This window comes from Cloeon dipterum, chromosome 2, assembly GCF_949628265.1.
Source record: "Cloeon dipterum chromosome 2, ieCloDipt1.1, whole genome shotgun sequence".
Classification (NCBI taxonomy): Eukaryota; Metazoa; Arthropoda; class Insecta; order Ephemeroptera; family Baetidae; genus Cloeon; species Cloeon dipterum.
The window spans coordinates 1020606-1042061 of NC_088787.1; the positions used below are offsets into that span (position 1 = coordinate 1020606).

Consider the following 21456-nt stretch of genomic DNA (forward strand, 5'->3'; position numbering starts at 1 on the left):
AATACGTGATATTTTTATTTGTAGCGTCGGCAGTCGGCAGGCATGCAGCGTGAAAGCAGCAGATAATAAATTCAAAGGCGAGCAACGATAATTCATTTAAAACACTTGTAAAAAGGAAGAGAGCTCGCGCAGCGAGCGGTCTCTTTCCAGCCGCGCGCGCGCGAGACAACACAACAAACACAACAAACGCTTTTCGAGGTGCGACGCGACAAACAAACAATCCTTCATTGTTTCCTTTTATTTTATTGATTCTTTGCCCGCGCGCGCAACAAATGCATTTGATTGATTGAACACACTCTTTAATTTATTCCTATGAATATAAAATTTATGCCCAGTCTGTGAGTCTGTGCACTGCTTCTCTTTTTTTCACGTTTTCCTTCTGGCTCGTCTCCTCGTTCCCATCGCATTAAGCCGGATGCAAAAATTCTGTGTCATCGCTCCACCGCTTGACTTCCCAGGGTTGCCACCCTCTGAAAAATCCTTGAAATCATTCCCGTAATTTTTAAACCGATTATTTGGGAAGAAAACTAAAATTGGTTTTTAAATTTCCCGCGGATTTTCGTTCTTTTTAAAATTCTTGCGAGTTACGCCCCTCGAAAAGGTTAATGTGTTCCAGGTCGCACCAAAAAGCTCAATTTTCCTGTTAAATAACCGGAAAATAATCTAAAATTAAACAATTTCCAAAATTCTTGGAATAACGGCTGCGCAGAAGGTTTTAATTTTAGTCACGCATGCGCAGTGATAAGTTTCATCTTTCCAGTGATATTTTAAATCGTTTGAGAACCACTGCGCATGCCTGAAATGCGCATGATTCTACTGCGCATCGTTCGAATTTAAAGGTTTTCCTTATAAAATTATCATTTTTCAGCCACTTTAACGACGCCTGACGGGCTCTGTATTGGTTCGATCTGGAAATTTGGCACATCGTTGGAATGGCCAGGTTGAGAGCTTTCAGAATATGTGCAATTTTCCCCTTTCAAATTTTCCAGGGTGCTCAGGGAACGCCCTAAAGTACCTGAAAAATCAAATTTCATGCAATACTGGAAAACTGATGAAAACAGCAGAGGGGGCGTAACCGAGCGCACCACGCCCCCTGTTAGTGCCGCCATTTTGTATTCCCTCGGTTGCGCCCCCCTATCCAGCTGTTAAGTTCCCGCGAGTTATGAAGAATCCTGATTAAAAACTTACCCGACGCAAATTGAAGGGTGTGGCAACCATGTTGCAGCTCTGCATTTGTCGGAAGTTTAATTGGGCATTGAGCATTCACTTTGAGCATGCAAACGAGCCGCAATTAGCCTGATTAATGGTGGAGTTGGCTGCAAAACCTCGCCGCCGCTGCACTGCTTCTCCATTCTTTTGTAATAGTTCTTTGACTTTTTCCACTCGGACAAAACGCTTTGAAGCGTCTTTTAAGACTCGAGAGTTCGAGACGCGCGGACGGGGAAATGAGAACAAATTAAAATTCAGTTTTATTGTTGACATTGACTTTATTGATTGACGGCAGAGTCTTGACATTGATTTTATTGCGTTCTTTTAAGTTTGCAAAAATAATTTATCGAGAGAAAAAGATTGAGTATTATTTACAGGAAAGTAAATAATGCAACATGGAAAGCGAATCGATCGGTTATTAATTAATTATGACAATTTATTTACGTCTGTCTTTTCTTTGAATTCACACGCAGAGTTTTAACAACATTAATGTATACGCGCGTTGGTAGCAAAATTGGCACGGACAGATTTATGGAATGAGAGGAGTTGCGCTGACGACACGGAATATATAAATTTTTGGCAAAAGTTCCAAGGCAGAGATATATTATATTTAAAGTTAAATACATGCTACGGCAGAGATTCATTTTATACACGGAATGACTGATTTACCAACTAAAATATGTACACAGTCCTTTGCTCGCGCTGTTCAGTGACGGCCCGCCCGTTTTCGAATTTCCCGCCACAACCTTCAGCGCCCGTATGCGAAACGGGTTTGTCTAATAATTTAAATTTTTAGTCTGAAAAATCGCCCGACAGTTTTACACTTGGATCGAGGGGAAGCTCGGCGCGGAGGAGGGCGCGGCCGCCTCTTCACAGCAGTCTTTTGGCCTCATCACGCTGACGATCGGACTCGTCGTTGACACTGCAACAAGCAAAGACAAAAGACGATCGGTTAGGTTGGGTTTTAAAATTTGGGTAAAAGGCGCCCGTGCTCGAGGAAAGGAAACTGGACACGAGAGCACGGGTCGGACGAGAGTGCTGGAGACAAAAAAGGGACACTGCACGAGATCTCTCCGACGGTTTAAGTTCCAAAAGCCGCCATCTTGATTCATAAAAACGTATTTAAAATTAAATGATCGGTCCGCCATCTTTGGATTTTAAATAATAAACAAATAAAAATTGTTAAACATATGGCTGACTGTATCCTCCGATGTTAGAAGTACCGATTAACCGCCATTTTTCATTCCGCCATCTTGTTTTAAATTTCAAACGAATTTAAACTGTCTTTTTAAGTTCTTATTTAAAAATCAAGATGGCGGACCGCTTTCTTCGTTGCTGAAAGTACCAAAGAACCACCATTTTGACTTGAAAATCTTTAAAAAATTTAAATATCAGTCCACCATCTTGTATTTTACTTAAAAACCCCTAAAGACCATCTTTGACGAAGATTCTGAGCACACCAATCGATTCCTGATGGTCGAATTAGGTTAAATGGGTGTTTTCTCCGTCCGAAAAGTCGAAAGTAACGTGCGAACTTTTTCCCGCCAAAACAATATGAACGTATTTGCAAGAAGTGCGCATGCGTGAGAGCTGATTTGAGCACTTGCAGAGAGACCACCTGTACGAATGACTTCTTTGTCACATCCAGCCAGCTCTCACGCATGCGCAGTGCTCGTATTCACGTTAATATTGTTTTGGCGGGATAAAAGTTCGCACGTCGCGCGGCACTTTTAAGCCGGAAAAACAACAATTTTACCTAATTCGACCCTGAGGAATCGATTGGTGGGCTCAGAAACTTAATCAAGGACGTCCTTTTTAATCAATTAAAGCAAAGAAGCGGGGTAGGGGCGGAGAGGAAGCGTGCCAGCGTCAAAGATGGTGTCTCACCGGCAGAGATCGAGTGATCCGCCAGCAGCAAGCGTCTTTTGCGAGGGCCTCTGGCCAGCAGGTGACGACAGCGCCACGCCACGGCCACAAGCAGGAACAGCAACATGGCAGCGCCCGTACCAGCGAGCATTTCTTCAGTCAGCTGCCGCTTCTTCCGCTCCACCCGCGGCAATGACTCCACCGGCTTCGCCGGGGTCGCCGGCGAAGTGTCCAGCATCAACATCTCGCTCCGCACCTTGCCCACAGACGCATCCAACGGCTTTCCGTAGGCGCCCACTAGCTCCACCTGTCGACAGAAAGGTCATAGACGTTAATTTTAGAAACTATAGCATTGGCGCGAACATTCGAAATCGTTCGTTCCGCGGCAAATTGGTAAATTTATCGCCACGCCCACTTTAATATCCCTCCACATCGCGCGCACGATCAGCTGATCGGAGTGAAGGCGATAGCATCTCGATCAGCTGACTCGTGCGCGCGATCCAGAGGGTATTAAAGTGGGCGTGGCGAGAGATGGGAATTTGATTCAAGAATTTACCTGGATGTAGTAGATGGTGTCGGTCCAGAGGGAGAGGGAGACGTTGGTGGATCCGGTGAAGAGGTTGCCCTTGAGGCCCCCTCCGGCCAGCTCCCAGGTCACGATGTAGGTGGCGTTGGGGGCCTGCGGCTCCCACGATACCTCGGTTATCACCTGGAGGCCTTCGTGGCTCCGCCTCGGGTATTTGTAATGCATGGAAACCTCCTGCAGGCGCCACTGATCTTTCGTCACCAACGAATCCGGACTTTTTGGGTGCGGGACCTTCGATGGGTCAAGGGTCAGGACGGAGACCAGACCCTTAGGCCCAACCGCCATCACACTGACGGAGGAGTTTGGCTCCAGAGCCAAGTGTCCCGATTCCAGCCGCACCTCACTCTCAGTGCTCTGTAATTAATTTCTGTAAAAATCCAAGATGGCGGCTAATAATGGCGGAAATACCTGTGAAATCTCTCTCCATATGATGCTGTTGCTGGGCCTGGCGACCAGGAGGTAGACGAGGTTGGGTTTGGGAAGCGGCGCCCAGGAGATCACCCCCGCCCCAAGCGGAAGGGTGCTCAGCTTCAACGCCTCCCTGGCGTGAGTTACGGGATGCTCCGCTTTCGTCAGAAATTGCTTCTCCTCGTAGAACTTGCACGCCACCTGGCACCCAGCGTACTGCGGAAATAAAATTATTGAGACGTTAATAAAAAATTCGAGCGCGGCCACCATTTTCCGAGAGTTTAGAATTCAAAATGGCGGACGGATATTTCAATTAGATGTTAAAGACCGTGTTTTACGACGTTTCTGAGCCCACCGATCGATTTCTGAGGGTTGAATTAGGTCAAATTTAAGTTTTTTCCGTTGAAAAAGTGAAGTGCGACGTGCGAACTTTATTCCCGCCAAAACCATATATGAACGTATTAGCAAGAAGTGCGCATGCGTGAGAGCTGGCTGGATGTGACAAAGAAGTCATACGTACAGGTGGTCTCCCTGCAGGTGCTTGAACCAGCTCTGACACATGCGCAGTGCTCGTATTTACGTTCATATTTTTTGGGCGGGAAAAAAATTCGCACGTCGCAGTGCACTTTTTCAACGGAAAAAACAACAATTTTACCTATTTCGACCCTCAGGAATCGATTGGTGGGCTCATAAATGTCGTCAGACACAGTCTTTAAAGATGGCGGCATTAAGTCAAGTGACAGTCACGCGCAGATGGCTCTACTGTCGCCTGCTCCAGCTGTCGCTTTCTTCCCAGACCATTTTCGAACGCGATTTTCTCGCTTATTTTATTTCCCACGCCCATGAGAATCGTGCGCAGGGCGGATGCGCGTCGGTCGGGTTATCCGCGCGACTCTGAATGGAAGGCCTTGAAGGCGCGATTACGAAACGAAACGATAATTCTTCTCGCTCGAGATAAAAACTATTAAGCGAGGGTAAAGAAGAAAAGCGAGGTAGCTCCCGTGCGCGGCTGCGGCACCGTGTGTTATTATTATATTATTTTTCTCGGCTCGTCACGCGTGATTTACACACTAATTGCGGGTTGCGCGGTCGGCCGGCATCCTTTTTAATTACACACGCACCTGCGCGGCTGCAATTTCAGCTTATTGGATGCACTTCTAATCGGGAAACGAACTTTCGGCCCGCGGAGTTTTTCGGCGGGGCCATTAATCCGCAATCAAGAGCGAGAGAGAGAGAGAGAGAGAGTGACACTCGCGAATTTAATTTTTCTCGGACATCAATCACGCGAGAGGCTTAAAGAAAAATAATAAGCGGTTCGTTTTGCGCGCAGCCGATGATTTATGGCCGCATGCGGCGAATAATGAACGCGCCGAGGTGCCACCTTTCGCCTAATTGATTCGCCACGGGCAACACTCTGCTCGGCTGTTGCGTGTGCGTGTCTGCCTCGAATTCGCGTCTCTTTATCTCCATCTCTCTCTCACGAAAACAACCCTTTAAGAGCAGGGCGGAAATTGAGTCCGGACCGAGCTGATTTATGGGAGGCGGCAAATGGGCTGGAAAAATGGCAAGAAAAACTCACGCAGTCTCTCGGATTGGAGCAGTCGGTGACGGTGCCGCCGTAATTAGTCTGCAGCAGCTCGCACTTCTTCCAGCACTGAAACATATAAAAAAGAGACGAAAATTAGCATCAAAAAGTCATTTCCGAGAGCAGTTAAGGTCCGTTGGGATGCTGGGAAATTTTCTCCGAACAGAATCAAGCAATTTTAGATGCAAATTCATGATTTTCCGCGCGAGGATATTAAAAAGAAGGCGTGGTTTTTATAAATCTTGTAAAAAGGGGCGTGGCAAACGGCGGGAAAGTTACAAACGCTTGGCTTTTTGTTGTTTCTTTCGTAACAGCTGATTAGCCCGGTAATTGGCGAATCGTCAGGCTGATGAAAATGTAATAAAATGCGCGGGAATGAAATTATCAGGTCAGCACGCCCCTTTTTCGACGATTCTGATTGGTTGCTGGACTGTCTCCTGATTGGCCTCCATTATTTCGACGCCATATTGTCTTCTGATCGGCGGGAAACCAGCCCCCGGTGGGAATTACGACTGCGCAGAAGGTTTTAATTTGGGTCATGCATGCGCAGTGATGAGTTTCAGCTTCCCTGTGAGATTTAGAAGCGATCTGAACATACTGCGCATGCGTAAGATACGCACAAGTTTACTGCGCAGCCTCAAAATGGTCGATTATTCAATAAACTATAAATTTCGACACCATATATTTACTTCTGACCCGCGGGAAACCAACACAGATCGCAATGAAGTAATTATTCATTCCCTATAATGAAAAGGGGGCGTGTCATTAACCAAAGTTAAGAAATTTTTAGCTCCTGCAACAATTTAATTAAATTTATTCACTCCAAAGGTCGAAACTTTGTATATAAATAAAGTAAAACGATTTTCTAAACGATCGAAATTCCTCGCGGAGAAACCGTGGCAACCTTGGAGGTTAATTTGCATCGAAGTGAATCAATTTTGGCCCAAGGAGATTTACGAGTGACGAGCGGCCGACGAGAGTATGAAAATTATTTATTTATTCGAGCGGCCGCGACAGGCCGGCCTTCTCCTCTTTCCGATCTCTGAATAAATTCGAAGCGAGTTCGATTTCAAAGAAAGCCGAGCCACCAGCTGTTCTTCTCGGCGTGAAAAATCGGTTGTGCGGCTTAATTTCAATTGTGCGGCGGCGACAAAGCAGCGGAAACGCGCCGCCTTGGCAAATTGGCTTGTTACCGTCCAAACACAATATTTGTCGCATTGTCAGCGCGGCACAAAAGTCACATTTCAGAGCGATCCCGCGCGGCCATTCAGAAAAAGCAGCATCGCACCCGGCCGCTCGCTCGCTCGCTCACAAAAATGCTGTTTTTCTCCTGACAAACTTGACAAATCCGCTCCCGTTGACCTGAATTCAGCTCAGCACGTATCAACAGACACATTCTGTCTCTTTAAACGTTTCCACCTGCGTGGAAAACGGATAAACAGATTGATATCACTTTTACAATTGGTTTATCGCTCTATTATTCGGAATTTTTCTAGCGGAAATTTCAAACCATAAAAAATTAGTCAAATCTCATTTTGTGGCCACTTTAAAGACACCTGACGGGCTCTGTATTGCTTCCATCTGGAAAATTTGTACACCGTTCGAAAGGCCAGGTTGAGAGCTTTAAGAATATGTGGGATTTGACCCTTTGGAAGCTTCCAGGGTGCTCAGGAAATACCCTAAAATACCCGTCAGGTCGAAATATGTTTGGTTTCTTTTTTTAATTTATTTTTTACCAACAAATATGCCATTTTCAAGATGAATATCATCCCTGAGACTATAAAATACCACAAGAACAGGTAAAATCTCATACCCTGGCGTCAGGGTAAATTAAGAAAAAAATAAAAATTTACTAAAATCCCATTTTGTGGCCACTTTAAAGACACCTGACGAGCTCTGTATTGCTTCGATCTGCAAAATTTGCACATCGTTGGAACGGCCAGGTCAAGAGCTTTAAGAATATATTCAATTCGACCCTTTAAAAGTTTTCAGGGTGCTCAGGGAACGCCCTAAAATACCTGAAAAATCAAATTTCATGCAATTTTTTTTTAATGAAAAATCGGTATTTGCCTGTGGATGTTATCTGATTCTGGAGAAATTTGCGTGTCTCGTCGGCGTGTATACTATTTTGTTTACGCAAAATTACACAGATTAGCCGGCGAGCGTGGTTGCGGACGAGCAAGAAAAATTGATTGTGCGCTCGAGGCGTGTGTTACCAAAGCAAATTGCTGCTCGGCCGGCGGCGAGAGTGTGTTTCGAATGCGAAAGAGCAACGCAACAGCGAGTGAATTTCGAGGAATTCGACGGAAACAATCTGCGCGTCCAAGAGAGTAGGGGCGAGTCGAGTCGGGGCTGCCGGGGGTGCAAAATCGATCCGCGGCCGCACACACACTGCACTAATAGCACTGGCCACTTTCACGCCTCGTTTGACACCGCGCTGATTTCGCACGCAAACACACAAATAGCGACTTGACAAGTGCCTTTCGTTGAGGTAGAATGGCGAAAAAACGTCAAAAAAATTAAAATTAAGAATATTTTTTGTTTATTTTTAGTTTGCAGATTTTTTTAATTTATTTTAGCATGAAATTTCCAGTTTTGCAAGGTGAAAACCATCAGAACAATTTATAAATCTTATCTTGACGTCAGGGTAGACATTGGAAAAAAATTAAAATTAGTAAAATCATTTTTTGTCCACTTTAACGACACCTGACGGGCTCTGTGTAGGTTCCATCGGGAAATTTTGAACACCGTTGGAAAGGCCAGGTTGAGATCTTTCAGAATATGTGCAATTTGACCCTTTGGAAGTTATCAGGGTGCTCAGGGAACGCCCTAAAGTAGCCATCAGGGTGAAAAATTTCAATTTCATGAAATATTCAGAAAAACGTTAAAAACTTATTTTTATTTGTCCTAATTAAGCGCAAACACACTAAAAGGCATAAATATTCACTTGAAAAATGCATTTCGTTAAAATTAAATTGCTGAAAATGGCCAAAAATTAAAAAAATTGTTTTTTCGAGCTCTCAGATTTTTTAATTATATTTTTTAGCATTTAATTTGCCGTTTTTAAGGTGAGAAACACTCCTGAGACAAGAAAATAAATCCAGAACAGGTAAAACATCATACCCTGGGGTCAGGGTAGATTTTGATAAAAATCTAAAATTCGTAAAATCTCATTTTTTGTCCACTTTAACGACACCTGGCGGGCTCTGTATTTGTTCGATCTGCAAAATTCGCACACCGTTGGAAAGACCAAGTTAAGAGCTTCCAGAATATGTGCAATTCGACCCTTTCAAAGTTTTCAGGGAGCTCAGGGAACGCCCTAAAGTACCTGAAAAATCAAATTTCGTGCAAAATTCGGAAACACCTGGAAAGCTGATTTTTATTCGGCCTAATGAAGCGCAAACAAACACTCTTTCAGCCTGCTGCTAAAAAGAAAGAAAGAAAGAAAGGAGTGTGTGTGTGTCTTGCGGTGCAATTTGCCGTGCTCAATTAAGGCGTAAAAAAGTGCGACCTTGGCCGCGCGGCCAGGCACAATTATCGCGTCTCTTTTTCTTTATTTTTATTTTTTATTCTGTGTGTGTGCGGCTGCACCGAGAGAACGGCAATTACGCCCGGATTTAATTACCGCGCGCCGAGCATTTTGCATTCGTCACGCGTATTTTTGCGCAGGCAAATTGCTGCTTGGATTTTCGGGATTATCTGCCGACGCGCTGATGAGATTCGCGCGCTCGGCCGACTCGAAACTCCTCCGCGTTTCCGCAACAATGATTATCTGCCTTTACCACCAATAATCCGCTACAAAACCAGAATTTCTTGAACCGACCTGCCACGCCCCCTGCAGTTTCTGCGAATTGGATCGATTTGGCAGCAAAGTTTTGCACGGGGAAGAGCGGAAATAATTTTGAGCGATCGTAAAAAGAACTAATCCGGCCGTTTTTTTTTTTGGCGGGAGTGCGAGCGTGCGATATCTTTATTACTCGGATTACGAACGAATTTATTGGCCGGCCCTCGGTCGGACACAAAAGCCAGATTAGATTTTCGAATTAAAAATGGAGTTAACTCTTTTAGGGCGCGTCGTAAACTTTTGTCGCCGCTTCAAATCGCTTTACGGCCTGCGAAAAACGAGAAGTAGTGCAATTTGTTAAATTACTCCTCTCTCGCCAGGCTTTTATTGGCCCAAAGTATTGTTTTTTCGCAGAAAAGCAAATCGATGGTGAAATAAAAAATATGTACATATACTGACCATGAAACAGTCGGGCTGCTGCAAACAAGTGTCCTCCTTGCCGCTGGCGAACTGGAACACAAAATAACACACACAAAATTAGGTTTCGTAATAAGAGCCCTTTGGGGAACAATTATTTTTGTGACGTCGGTTGCACGAATCACCACTTTTTAAGCATTTAGAAATAAATTATTGTCATTCACTTGCTTTAAAATCTATTCATTGATGAATTTTCAATGCAAAATCTCTGTAAATACAAGAAAAAGCGGTTTTCCTGTTATTTATGCACTTATGCACCTGCCACGCCCCTTTTGATTGTTTTGATCCACGGTCCCGGTCACGTGACGCCAGCGAGCGCGTTGATCCGTTCCTGGTCACGCCCACTTTTTCAGTCTCACAAACAAACAACAAAAATTCTCGCGGAAACGTTGAATTTCCTTTTTGCAAGTATAAAATATCAACAATCAATTCGACAATGAACGTTAAATAATGTTTTTGAGCTAATTTCAGCGCCATTTCGATGCTTCCAAGAATTTTTGTTGTGTTGTTGTTGTGATTGAAAAAGTGGCCGTGACCAGCAACCAGTCAGCGCGCTCAATAGTATCAATTTCACCAATTTTCAAACATTTTGACTCATTATCGCAATTAATTAATGCCAATTAATGTGTTTTAACCTTTAATTTTATATTTTTACCGAAAAATCTCAGTAAAAATATTGAAAATAAATCATTTTTCCATTGTTTACTTTTTCACCTGCCACGCCCCTTTAAAAATTCGCTGTCTTAACAGACCACCAACAAAATTCGAGCTAAAACCAGACTTAGTCCAAGTGTGGGCACGCTTTACGCCGGAATTTCTATTTGAAATGTGAATTTTAACTGCGAGAGGATTATTTCGAGTGCGCGCGGAAAAGGTCCAGCGCGAATTCCCTCTTTTCTCTTTCTCTCTTCGTCTCTTATATAGTCGTATGTGGCTTTTGTGCATAGTTTTACAGTTTCACTCTCGTCGTTTGAGGCAAACACGCACGCATTCCCGCTCGCAGCTCGCAGCGAGAGAGTTTTGCGGTGCAGGTGGAAACAAAGGCTCGTTCCCGCTGGAATTAGCTCAGCCAGCGCATTAATTAATGAGCCCAAAACTTGGCACAACTTTTCTCCATGTGTAAAGGCCCGAATTAAATATTTAGAAAGTGAAAAAAGAACCGTTGAGAAAGAGAATTTCGGATCAATAGGACGGAAGTTCCGTAATTCTCATTTTTCAGGGTGAAAAACTCCTCCGATTTTAACGAGTTAATGGACGAAAATGCAGCCCGTGAAATTCTGTACGAGCATAAAAATTTTCATTATTTAATTCGCGACAGTTTTGCCGCCATTCGAGTTAAAAATCTAGCTTTAAGGTCAGGTAGAACCTTCAGGGCCTTACCCTGACGTCAATAATTAGAGAACAAAATTAATAGCGATTTTTTTCTACCTTCAGATTTATTTAAAAATGAAATCGAGCCTCGTCTCAGCTCGATTCGGAGCCGAGGGAGAAAAGCTTATAAAGCGAAACAATCGGAAACAAAAGGGAAAATACCGCACGAGACTTTCGAGCGCACTGCAATTCAAATAATAATAATGCATTATTGTTATTTTCCACTCGCGCGGCGCCAAATTAATTTTCCGAACGAGCGAGCGCTCCCCACAGGTTTTTTTTCTTCTCGTCGGTGCTTTGTTTTGTGTTGTGTCGTGGCGCGCGACGAGGGTACGTTGTTGCGCGCGTGCGAAATTAAAAATTCCACCCCTTTCGCGCGTTCGAACCAAGCCTTTAATGGCTTTCGCAATTACACATTCACGAAAAGCGCACTGCGGTCGCATTTCTCCTCGAATTGCAGCAGAATTATTACGAAAACGATTGAAAATGCTTTCAAAATGGCGAATATTTTGGTTGTTATTATTTTAAGAACAGCTGATTGGCCTGGTAATTGGCGAATCGACCGTTAGATGGCACGTCAGGCTGATGAAAATGTAATAAAATGCGCGGGAATGAAATTATCAGGTCGGCACGCCCCTTTTTCGGCGATTCTGATTGGCCGCTAGACTGTCTCCTGATTGTCGTCCATTATTTCGACGCCATTTTGAATTCAGACCGGCGGGAAAACCAACACAGATCGCAACCCGGCCCCCGGTGGGAATTACGACTGCGCAGAAGGTTTTAATTTGAGTCACGCATGCGCAGTGATGAGTTTCAGACTCCCTGTGAGATTAAGAAGCGACCTGAACCTACTGCGCAAGCTTCAGATGCGCACAAGTCTACTGCGCAGCTTCAAATTGCGCGAATATTCAAACGCACCTTGAATTTTACTTTCCCGGCCGCTAGAGGCGCTTTAGTCGCTTATCTAACGGTGTAATGGCGGACATTCTGTTGATGTTAAGCATTTTAAATTGAAGAAATTCTTAAATTGAAATTGTGAAACAGCAGAAAATAGTTTTGATGGGCGAGCGGTCCAGTTAGGAATTAATTGTGCTCCTCTTTCCCATTTTTTGTGTGCCCCTCGCTGTCTCGCTGTCTCTATAATTCGGTCGGGAGCGATACATGAATTTTTTCTACGAAATTGGTTGTTTTATTAGGGCTAGATACGTGTGGTGCTCTAATAAATAATGCATGGCTTCTTCAGGAGTCGCGAGCAGAGAAGGAAGGTCTGTAATTTGGACCCGAGATTAATTCCACCGCTCTGCTTTTTAATAACAACAATTTCTCGGCGCGGCCGAGACGGCAGCGGCAATTTTCGATTTTTAATCAGCGTAATGAGTGCTGCACTTTAATCGACCGAACGAACCAAACAACAGCAAAATGAGAGGAAAAATTGTGTTTAATCAGCAAATGGAGCGAAAGGAACTGAAACGAAACTGGGGGATTTTTGCGTGAATTCCGAAAGCGCGCGGCATAATAACTCTCGGGCCGGCGCTCGTAAAATCTCGATTTTATGGCAAAAAGCACTGGACAAATGATAAATACGCAAAGGGCAGCGCCAATGCGACAAACCAGCGCGATTTACGACTTTGAATCCGAGAAATCGGGTGGTTGCGAGTTTTTTTGTGGTCTCTGAACCGTCTCGTGCTGCTGCATTTCGGGAGTTTTTAGATACTTTGACCTCTTAAAGTGGAATTTTACCGGTGACGTCCCCTTGGGATGAGAAAATTACGAGAATTGAACTGTGAGAAGATAAAAAATTGTACTTTTAAGTCTTGAAAACGATCGGTTTCAAACTTGATAAATTCCGTTTTTTTAGCCACTTTAACGACACCTGACGGGCTCTGTGTTGGTTCCAATTGTACTCTCAGCATACCGTTGGAACGGCCGGGTTGAGAGCTTTCAGAATATGTGTAATTTGACCCTTTGGAAGACATCAGGGCGCTCAGGGAGTACCCTGAAATGCCTAAAAAAGTGTTTTCGGTATTAAAATTTAAATTGATTTTCAGCAAACTAAAATTGTCCCTGAAATAATTTATATGAAACTTTTCAATTTAAAATTTTTCTAAATTGAAAATGCACTATATTATGAGTTTTTTTTAGAGAATAAATTACAAAAATTCGAATATTAATTTAATATTTGGTTCAATCATCAATATTTGCTCACCGTTGGATAGGCCTAATCGAGAGCTTTCAGAATATGTGCAGATCAACCCTTTTGGAAGCCATAAGGATGCTCAGGGTATACCCTGAGATGCGTTCCTGAAGTCTCTGATACCCTTGAAAAGGGTCGGACGACACATATTCTGAATGTTCTCGACTTGGCCGTTCCAAAGATACGCAAATCTTGAAGATCAAACCAATAAAAATTAATTTTTTTGGAAAAATCAAAATACCAAAAATTAATTTGAGAATCATCTCAGAAAAATTATTGCAATTATTCTTAAATCACCGGATCTTCCGAAACTGGAAGAAAATCGTTATAAATTATTATTTTTCGCGGGCTTTGTCTCGTGCCCCGCCCCTTGAAACGCGATACATTTATGCCATGACAGTAATTTGACAGTGATTGCCCGGAAATTGAAACCTCATTGAATCGGATTGTTTGTTTTTGTGCTTCCACTCGAACCGCACTCGATAATTACTCGGCACCCGCGCGGCCTTTTGCATTTTGCAGCATTTCGCTCCATGTAACGAATTTCCAGAAACTATTTGAAGGGCAAAAATTAAATTAAATTAATTTTAAATCAAATTTGTACCTTAAAATGGGAGAAATTGCTTTTTGCACGCGTGTGTGGAGCGAGGAGATAAATTTGTTCGATTGTGCGGGCGCTGCACTTTTGTCCTGGATTTTTTTTCATTCTTTTTTATTTGCGGCGCGCTTTGTGTCCTGTGTGTGTGTGTGTGCTCTATCTTTGGCAGGTAGCGCGGGTGATTTAGTCGGCTGAGCAGTAATTTATCGGCGGCGGCCGGACCAACCCACGCACAAAAGCAACCAATCGATGCACTCGCAACCCAGCCAAACTTCCTTTTTCCCAAACAACCGAATTAAAAAATTATTTTCATCCAATTTAACCATTTTTACTCATAAATTATTCAGCAGCGTCTGATCGACGCACGGAAAATTGAATTACTATCCCTGCCGACCCGCAAACCGAAATTAGAATGAAAATCTGATAAAAAGGTGCTTTTTTGTTCGCGGAAAAGATGCTTCGGAGCGAAATCATCGAGAGGCTGGCACGCACCTGCACCGGCCCCTGAGGCGCACGCCGGCCCAACACACAACACACACCTGATCCCCGACTCACACATTGCGCATGCAAACGTCGTAAAATTTTATTTCCTCCGCCGGCAAATCGAATCAAAAATAAAAATAAAAAAGCCCGGAAACGGGAGCCACACGAGGGGGTGATTTTTAAATATTAGTTACGGCATTAAAATGTAATTTACCTTAAAATTTTGAGAAATAAGGGTCAAAGGTTGAAAATAGGGTATTTTTGAGCTCAGGTAAAAATTTTAAAAATTAAAATTACTAAATTTCATCCTCAAACCAAGCTGGGATTCTTTCCTGAGGTCAGAAAAGCCCATTAGAACGGTTTAAAAATATTACCCTGGCATCAGGGTAGCCCTGAAAGACACCTGACGAGTTCAATCATTAATATTTGCTCACCATTAGATCGGCCTAGTCGAGAGCTTTCAGAATATGTGCCATTCAACCTTTTCAAAGGTACCAGGGTAGTCAGGAACACATCAGGGTGTACCCTGAGCACCCTGACGGCCTCAAAAGGGTCAACATGCACATATTCTGAAAGCTCTCGACTTCACCGATCTAATGGTGAGCAAATCTCGCCGATTCAACCAAAAATTAAATTAATATTCTATTTTAACAAAAAGCCGAACGATGTTTTGAATATTTTTATCTCGTTTCGCCCCAGAAATGCCAGGAAAAAAATGTAAAGAATGTTTTCCACGCTCGGAATTTGGAATTTGAGGCTTGCCAAAAATGTTTTCTGTTACCTTTTGGAGGCAGAGGGCCCTGCAGGTGGCGACGGTCAGGGGTCCGTCGACGTCTTGGGGGCGCGGAAGGGGTGGCGGGAGGACGGCCGCCCGACAGGCGGCCAGCGCGGCCGCGACGAGCCACACGAGCACTTGCATTGCTCCGCTGGGAACGACACGCACGACCGCTGCAACGCACGCGCTCCTCTCGACTCGCGACTCTCGACTGGTCGACTGACGACGACTTTTGCTCTGCTGCGGCGCGAGAACCGAGAACCAGCCGACACCCGCACCACAGCTCAATTGACGAGAAACGAGAAGCGAACTCGCCGAAAACGCCGCCTGCACTGCTCTCCTACTCCTCCCGCTGCCGCTCCAGCCTCCAAACGTGCGCAGCGCCGCTCCACGACTCATCCTCAAAACTTAAAAATTATTCACAGTCGGCGGAGATAAAGATGATTTTTTAATTTGAAATTAATTAGAATCCTGACAAGTCCAAAAAATTGCCAACTTAACAAAATTGGAGTATTTTTAAAAAAATAAATTATTTTCAAAAAGTTGTAAAAATGATTAGAGTAAGGATAAATTAATAATTAAAATGTCTAAAATGATCTAAATTAAACGCCCTACAAATTTTCCATGTTGACAAACTTCCTAGGTCAAAGGACAAGGTCACTAAATTTTAAATTAAGATTTAAAAAAAATCCTGAATATCGATAAAAATAAAAATTTATATTTTTGAGATAGCCAAAATGTGCCTTAATTAATAAGAAAAAACACATAAAAAAGTGGCGTCAAAGTTTCCCCTCATTTTTGAGAAATTAAAATTTTTATATCGAAAAACGTGATTTTTTCGACTCAAAATTAAAATCTAAATTGCAATTAAATTATTTTCACGCATTTTTCGTCAGACTTTTATCCCTTTTGAATTATTAATAAATTTAGAGGGGTTAGAAATCATCCCCAACCCCCAGGGGGTGAGTTTTAAATTAAATTTCCAATGTTTTCCACCCCTGAAATGCCAAATCTGGGGTCAATATTTTTTTAAAACACCACAGAAAAAAATCGGAGGCGAACTGAATCGTGAGAAAATAAAAAATTATGCTTTTGAGACTTAAAATCGATCGGTTTTATACTCAATAAATTCAATTTTTTAGAGACTTTACCGACACCTGACGGGCTCTGTATTGTTTCCAATTGTACGATCAGCACACCGTTGCAACGGCCAGGTTGAGAGCTTTCAGAATATATGCAATTTTACCCTTTGGAAGACATCAGGGCGCTCAGGGAGTGCCCTGAAATTCCCAAAAAAGTGGTTTCGGTCATATTTTTTTAATTAATTTTTAGCTTGATAAAATTAATATAAATGGAATCATTTGTTTAAAAATTTAATTAAATAGAAGGCTAAATTTTTTTAAACATTTTTAGAAAAAAAATAACAAAAATTGGAGGCAATTTGTGCTTGTTGGCCGTTTAGTCCTTAATTGCAGGCTCGGAAATCACGGAAAATTGGCTGCGATCGCAGCAGGAATTTTATGAAAAGGCAGGGGCAGAAAAAAGGAAATAATTTCTTTCCGCGTCCGCCTGCCTACCATCTGTCAGCGAGGAGCAAATTGCTGAATAAGGTATTGTTCCCCTTTTCCAGCTTGTTTATTTCCAATTTGTGAGCAGAGAGAGAGCAAATGAACCGAAAAGGCAGCCGCGCGCTGCATCAAAGAGGAAATAATAAAACGATTTAGCAACATGTGTTCCTTTTTATAATTTTTAAATTATAAAATAAAATGATCTCCATTCAGGAATCATCGTTTGAGCGGCGCCCTTTGGGCTGTAAAACCCCCCAAGTGATAATTGTAATTAGTCGAGAGGGGTTTTTGCTGGATTGGGGGCGAAAATAAACAGGAGAGAAGAGCTAGCTGCTTTATTTTATGGGCGGTGCGGCGAGTGCGTCGTAAAAATGTCGGAAACTACTTTGGCCTCGTTATCCGGAAGCTTTTAACTAATAAAGCTGTTTCAAATTCACGCCGAAAAGCAAAAGAGCCGAGAGAGGCCGTAAACACGCCTCTCGCCACTGGAATCGCTCCAAAAACAGCCCAAAACCGAAAACTACCTGCTATACATACGCGCGCGAGGAAAACAAAATTCCGTGTTTGTTCATTAGGAGAAATTCCTAAAATTTCTCAAGAGCAAATTGACAAACAACTTGTGAAGAAATTGTGAAGACGGATGATAACGAGAGCGCAGTGAAATATTGGTTTTGTAATTGCCAAGTTTTGTGGCTTTTTGACTCATCACGTCCCCACGGTCGAGCGAGACCAGCGAGACGACGGGAGGAGAGAGAAAAGTGAAAAATGATTGTGTTTTTGTCGCGCAGGTATTGAGAGGAAGAAAGAAAAGGTCGCACCCCCTGCCAAGCTGACAACTAAAAATTCTTCCCTGAAAGTCATAAAATAGGCGCATAAACGAGAAGACAATTAACCCCTCGATTTGTGGATTTTGCCGACCTCGGATGATCAGCTTATTCCGAGTAAATGCTCATAAATATTTTATTAAAAAAAGAAATAAAATAATTAGTCAAGAAAAACAATTTTGAGACGAATTTCGTCGGAAAAAAGTAAAATTCTCAACCCGGAAGCAGTTAATTTTCTTTTTGCTCAAAGAAAGAGGACGTTTAGCGATTCTAAATCACATTATTTCAGGGACAATTAAATTTATTCTGCTGAAAATCAATTAAAATTTTTTACTGAAAACACTTTTTTAGGAATTTCAGGGTCCTCCCTGAGCGACCTGAGGTCTTCCAAAGGGTCAAATTACACATATTCTGAAAGCTCTCAACCTGGCCGTTCCAACGGTGTGCTGATCGTACAATTTAAACCAATACAGAGCCCGTCAGGTGTCGTTAAAGTGGCTGAAAAATGGAATTTTATCAAATATGAAATCGATCGGAGAAGACAATTTTTTATCTTCTCACCCCGAAAGCAATTAAAAGAAAAATTGAATTTTCAAGCGAACGATTCGAGGGCTGAAGCGTAATTTATTTTGGGGGTTGTTGTCGTCCAAAGTTTCATCCCCTCGCCGGACGCGGAGGCGCATTTGCTTGGCGAGTCGGCTCGAAAGTTGGCGAATAAATCGCGGCCGGGGCCATCTTTTCGCCGCCCAAATCGGTGATTTATTCAAATTAACAGCCGAATTTATTGCACACGCCCCATTCGCTCCCGAATTTATTCGCTCGAGAAAAGGAAAAAAAAACTTCTGGGCCTCGGCCAGCCGCACCGAATCTGCCGCAACGCCTTTATTGAGAGAAAAAAAAATACCAAAAACTATTTAAACTTTCAAATTAAATTATAATTTATGTGAAAAAGTCAAATAAAATAAATTTTTCATAAAAATATTTCGTTCAATAATTTAAAATTAATTTCTGCTTAAAATAAAATAATTTTTTGTGCCGAATTATTTAATTTTCTGTTGGAATTTGGGATATGAGTGATGTTGGCAGTACAAAAATGTGTATTTGCTTTTATTGCGGTTGCGGAGTGGAGAGAAGGCAAAGCTTTCAGAGAGCGAAATGACGGATAATGAACGGGGCTGTCGCGCTGCCTTTCTCGGACAATGATTGATTAGTCTTTTCATTGCTGGCTCTGGTCTGCGCCAAAACCAGTTTCTCTCTCTCTCTCTCTTTCTCTCTCTTCCCTCGCGGCGGCAGCAGCGGACAAAAAATTTCACACTTTGTTGTTTTTCTCGTTAAAACACAGCCCCCGAACCTAAAGACCTGCTGCGATCGAGCCGCCGAGGAAATAGATAAAGAGGGGGCGATAAAAACAAGAAAGGGATCAGACCATCAGACGGACGCCACTCGGAATTTACGAGTTAGGCAAACGCGGCAGCATTTACTCCTGTCCCCACAACCCTGACAGTTATTTTTCTTGCACCACCGGGGGAAAAAAACAGAAAAATAAACGGAAAGGATTTTATTAATCTTCTAAGCCGATTTCAAACACGTATTTTTAAGTGGATTTATAGAGATATTTTATTAAAAAAATTGAAGAAATCTTGAAAGCGATCGATTTCATACTCGATAAATTCCATTTTTTAGCCACTTTAACGACACCTGACGGGCTCTGTATTGGTTCCAATTGTACTATCAGCACACCGTTGCAACGGCCAGATTAAGAGCTTTTAGAATATGTGTAACTTGATCCTTTGGATGACATCAGGGCGCTCAGGGAGTACCCTGAAATGCCAAAAAAGTGGTTTCGGTAAATATGTTAAATTGCCCCTGAAATATTTTTTATGGCATATTATGCTTAAAAATATAATTTAAAATTTTTTAAATAAAATATGCCCGATTTTTTTATTTTTAAAAAAAATAAATAACAAAAATTTGAATATTAATTTAATTTTTGGTCCAATCAGCAAGATTTGCTCACCGTTCGATAGGCCAAGTTGAGAGCTTTCAGAATATGTGCATGTTGACCCTTCTGGAAGCCATCAGGGTGCTCAGGGTATACCCTGATGTGTCCCTGACGACCCTGGTACCTTCGAAAAGGGTCGAACGACACATATTCTGAAAGCTCTCGTCTTGGCCGTTCCAAAGGTGTTCAAATCTTGAAGATCGAACCAATACAGAACCCATCAGGCGTCGTTAAAGGGGCTAAAACATGAATTTTTATAAAATTGATCGTTTCAGTGCTATCCTGACGCCAGGGTAAGATTCATTAACCGTTCTAAATGGTCTTTTCTATTGGCTAAAATAGTTATTTCGGTAAAAAAAAATTAAAATTGATTTTCCAGTAGGATAAAACTCTGTAAAATAATTTGTTTAAAAATTACTAAAAATTCGATTTAAAATTTTATTTTTTTTAAATATTCAGAAAGCTGATTATATTCGAGAACCATCTCCACCGTCATTCCTAATTAACAATTAACAAAAAATAAAAGAATTTCGCAAGAGTTTCAGCCAGGTCAGTGTGCTACTCGCTGCGAAGGTTTTGTTTGTTTGCATTTCGGTTGTGGATGAGAGACGGACGGCCGTGTGGCCTAGTTGCTCGTCGTGGCTCTTGGTTAGGCGCAAAGCGAGTGCTTTTGACTCGTTTTCCTCGCGTTGCCCGATAACATCGCGCCATGCATTTTAAATCGCAGCCGCGCGCTTATCGCCGCCGCCCATCTGCCCCTCGCGCGCGACCAGCCCCGCAATCATCGCAGAAAAAAATTTATTTCCTTTTAAAAAAAGACAGTTTGTTTAATGAAACTAGCTTCCAACCTAAAAAATATCACTTTTCAGGGAGAGAGAGAAAAGCAGCAGGAAACGATTTTTTTTTACTATTTTCAATTTTTTGTGATTAGCATAGTGACCTTTTTCTCAGCACGCCCGTCTTTTTCTTTCTCCTTGGCGTGTCTAAATTGAAAAAAAGGTTGCTCTTTTATTTGTCGGCGCAGTGGGGCTCCGGTCGGGAGCGGCGCGCGCGGGGTCAATCGCCCCCCGCGTCCCAAAGGGTTGCTTATTTGTCGGCGTAAAAAAAAATAAATAAATACGCAGCACGACCTTTGAAAATGGGAAAAAGGATTGCCTTGTCCGCCGGCTGCTTCCCGCTGCCACTCTGTTAGAAACTCTTATTCTTGTCAAACGCAGACAGCCGACCTGTCATAATTTGGTAACAAAATACACATCATACACTGGCTCTTTAAACTTCAAACGGTGAAAAATAGCTGTTTACTTATTGTTAGGCCGATTGACTCTGATTTATTTTAAAGCCTGGCGGAAATCTATATTTCAACTTTTTTAAAGCTAAAGAAAAGTTTTGAATTCAATTTTTAACGATTTTTATCCTGCAGAAAAATCAACCGAAACTACTTTTTTAGACATTTCAGGGTACTCCCTGAGCGCCCTGATGGCTTCCAAAGGGTCGAATTGCACATATTCTGAAAGCTCTTAATCTGGTCATTCCAACGGTGTGCCAAATTACCAGATGGAACCAATACAAAGCCAATCAGGTGTCGATAAAGTGGCCAAAAAAACGACCGATTAAATTAAAATCAATTTCTAGCCACTTTGACGACGCCTGACGGGTTCTGTATTGGTTCGATCTTCAGGATTTGCACACCTTTGGAACGGCCAAGTCGAGAGCTTTCAGAATATGT

At 42.5% G+C, this 21456-nt stretch overlaps 1 protein-coding gene across 2 annotated transcripts; it reads right to left on the bottom strand.

The window, feature by feature from the left end:
- Positions 1 to 1467: 1467 nt before the first annotated feature.
- Positions 1468 to 15645, bottom strand: fend (forked end). Of its 2 annotated transcripts, none has more exons than XM_065479792.1 (7): positions 15343 to 15645; positions 9898 to 9948; positions 5649 to 5723; positions 4070 to 4285; positions 3632 to 4015; positions 3217 to 3382; positions 1468 to 2131 (listed from the first exon to the last, which is right to left on the bottom strand). In XM_065479792.1, the coding sequence occupies exons 1-7, from the start codon at positions 15478 to 15480 to the stop codon at positions 2028 to 2030; spliced, it is 1134 nt and encodes a 377-aa protein (XP_065335864.1). In that variant the 5' UTR covers positions 15481 to 15645; the 3' UTR covers positions 1468 to 2027. The 2 variants fall into 2 exon arrangements, with proteins under 2 accessions (XP_065335864.1, XP_065335863.1); XM_065479791.1 differs by having other exon boundaries at positions 3097 to 3382; positions 15343 to 15640.
- Between the last annotated feature and the right edge of the window lie 5811 nt (positions 15646 to 21456).

Bases quoted from the DNA above. Each gene is read 5' to 3' on its own strand.
- fend (XM_065479791.1), bottom strand. From the start codon at position 15,480: ATGCAAGTGCTCGTGTGGCTCGTCGCGGCCGCGCTGGCCGCCTGTCGG. The intron at 4,286-5,648 runs GTGAGTTTTTCT...TTATTTCCGCAG, and splicing joins GCTCCAATCCGAGAGACTGC to TACGCTGGGTGCCAGGTGGC. The intron at 3,383-3,631 runs GTAAATTCTTGA...TTCTGTCGACAG, and splicing joins ACACCATCTACTACATCCAG to GTGGAGCTAGTGGGCGCCTA.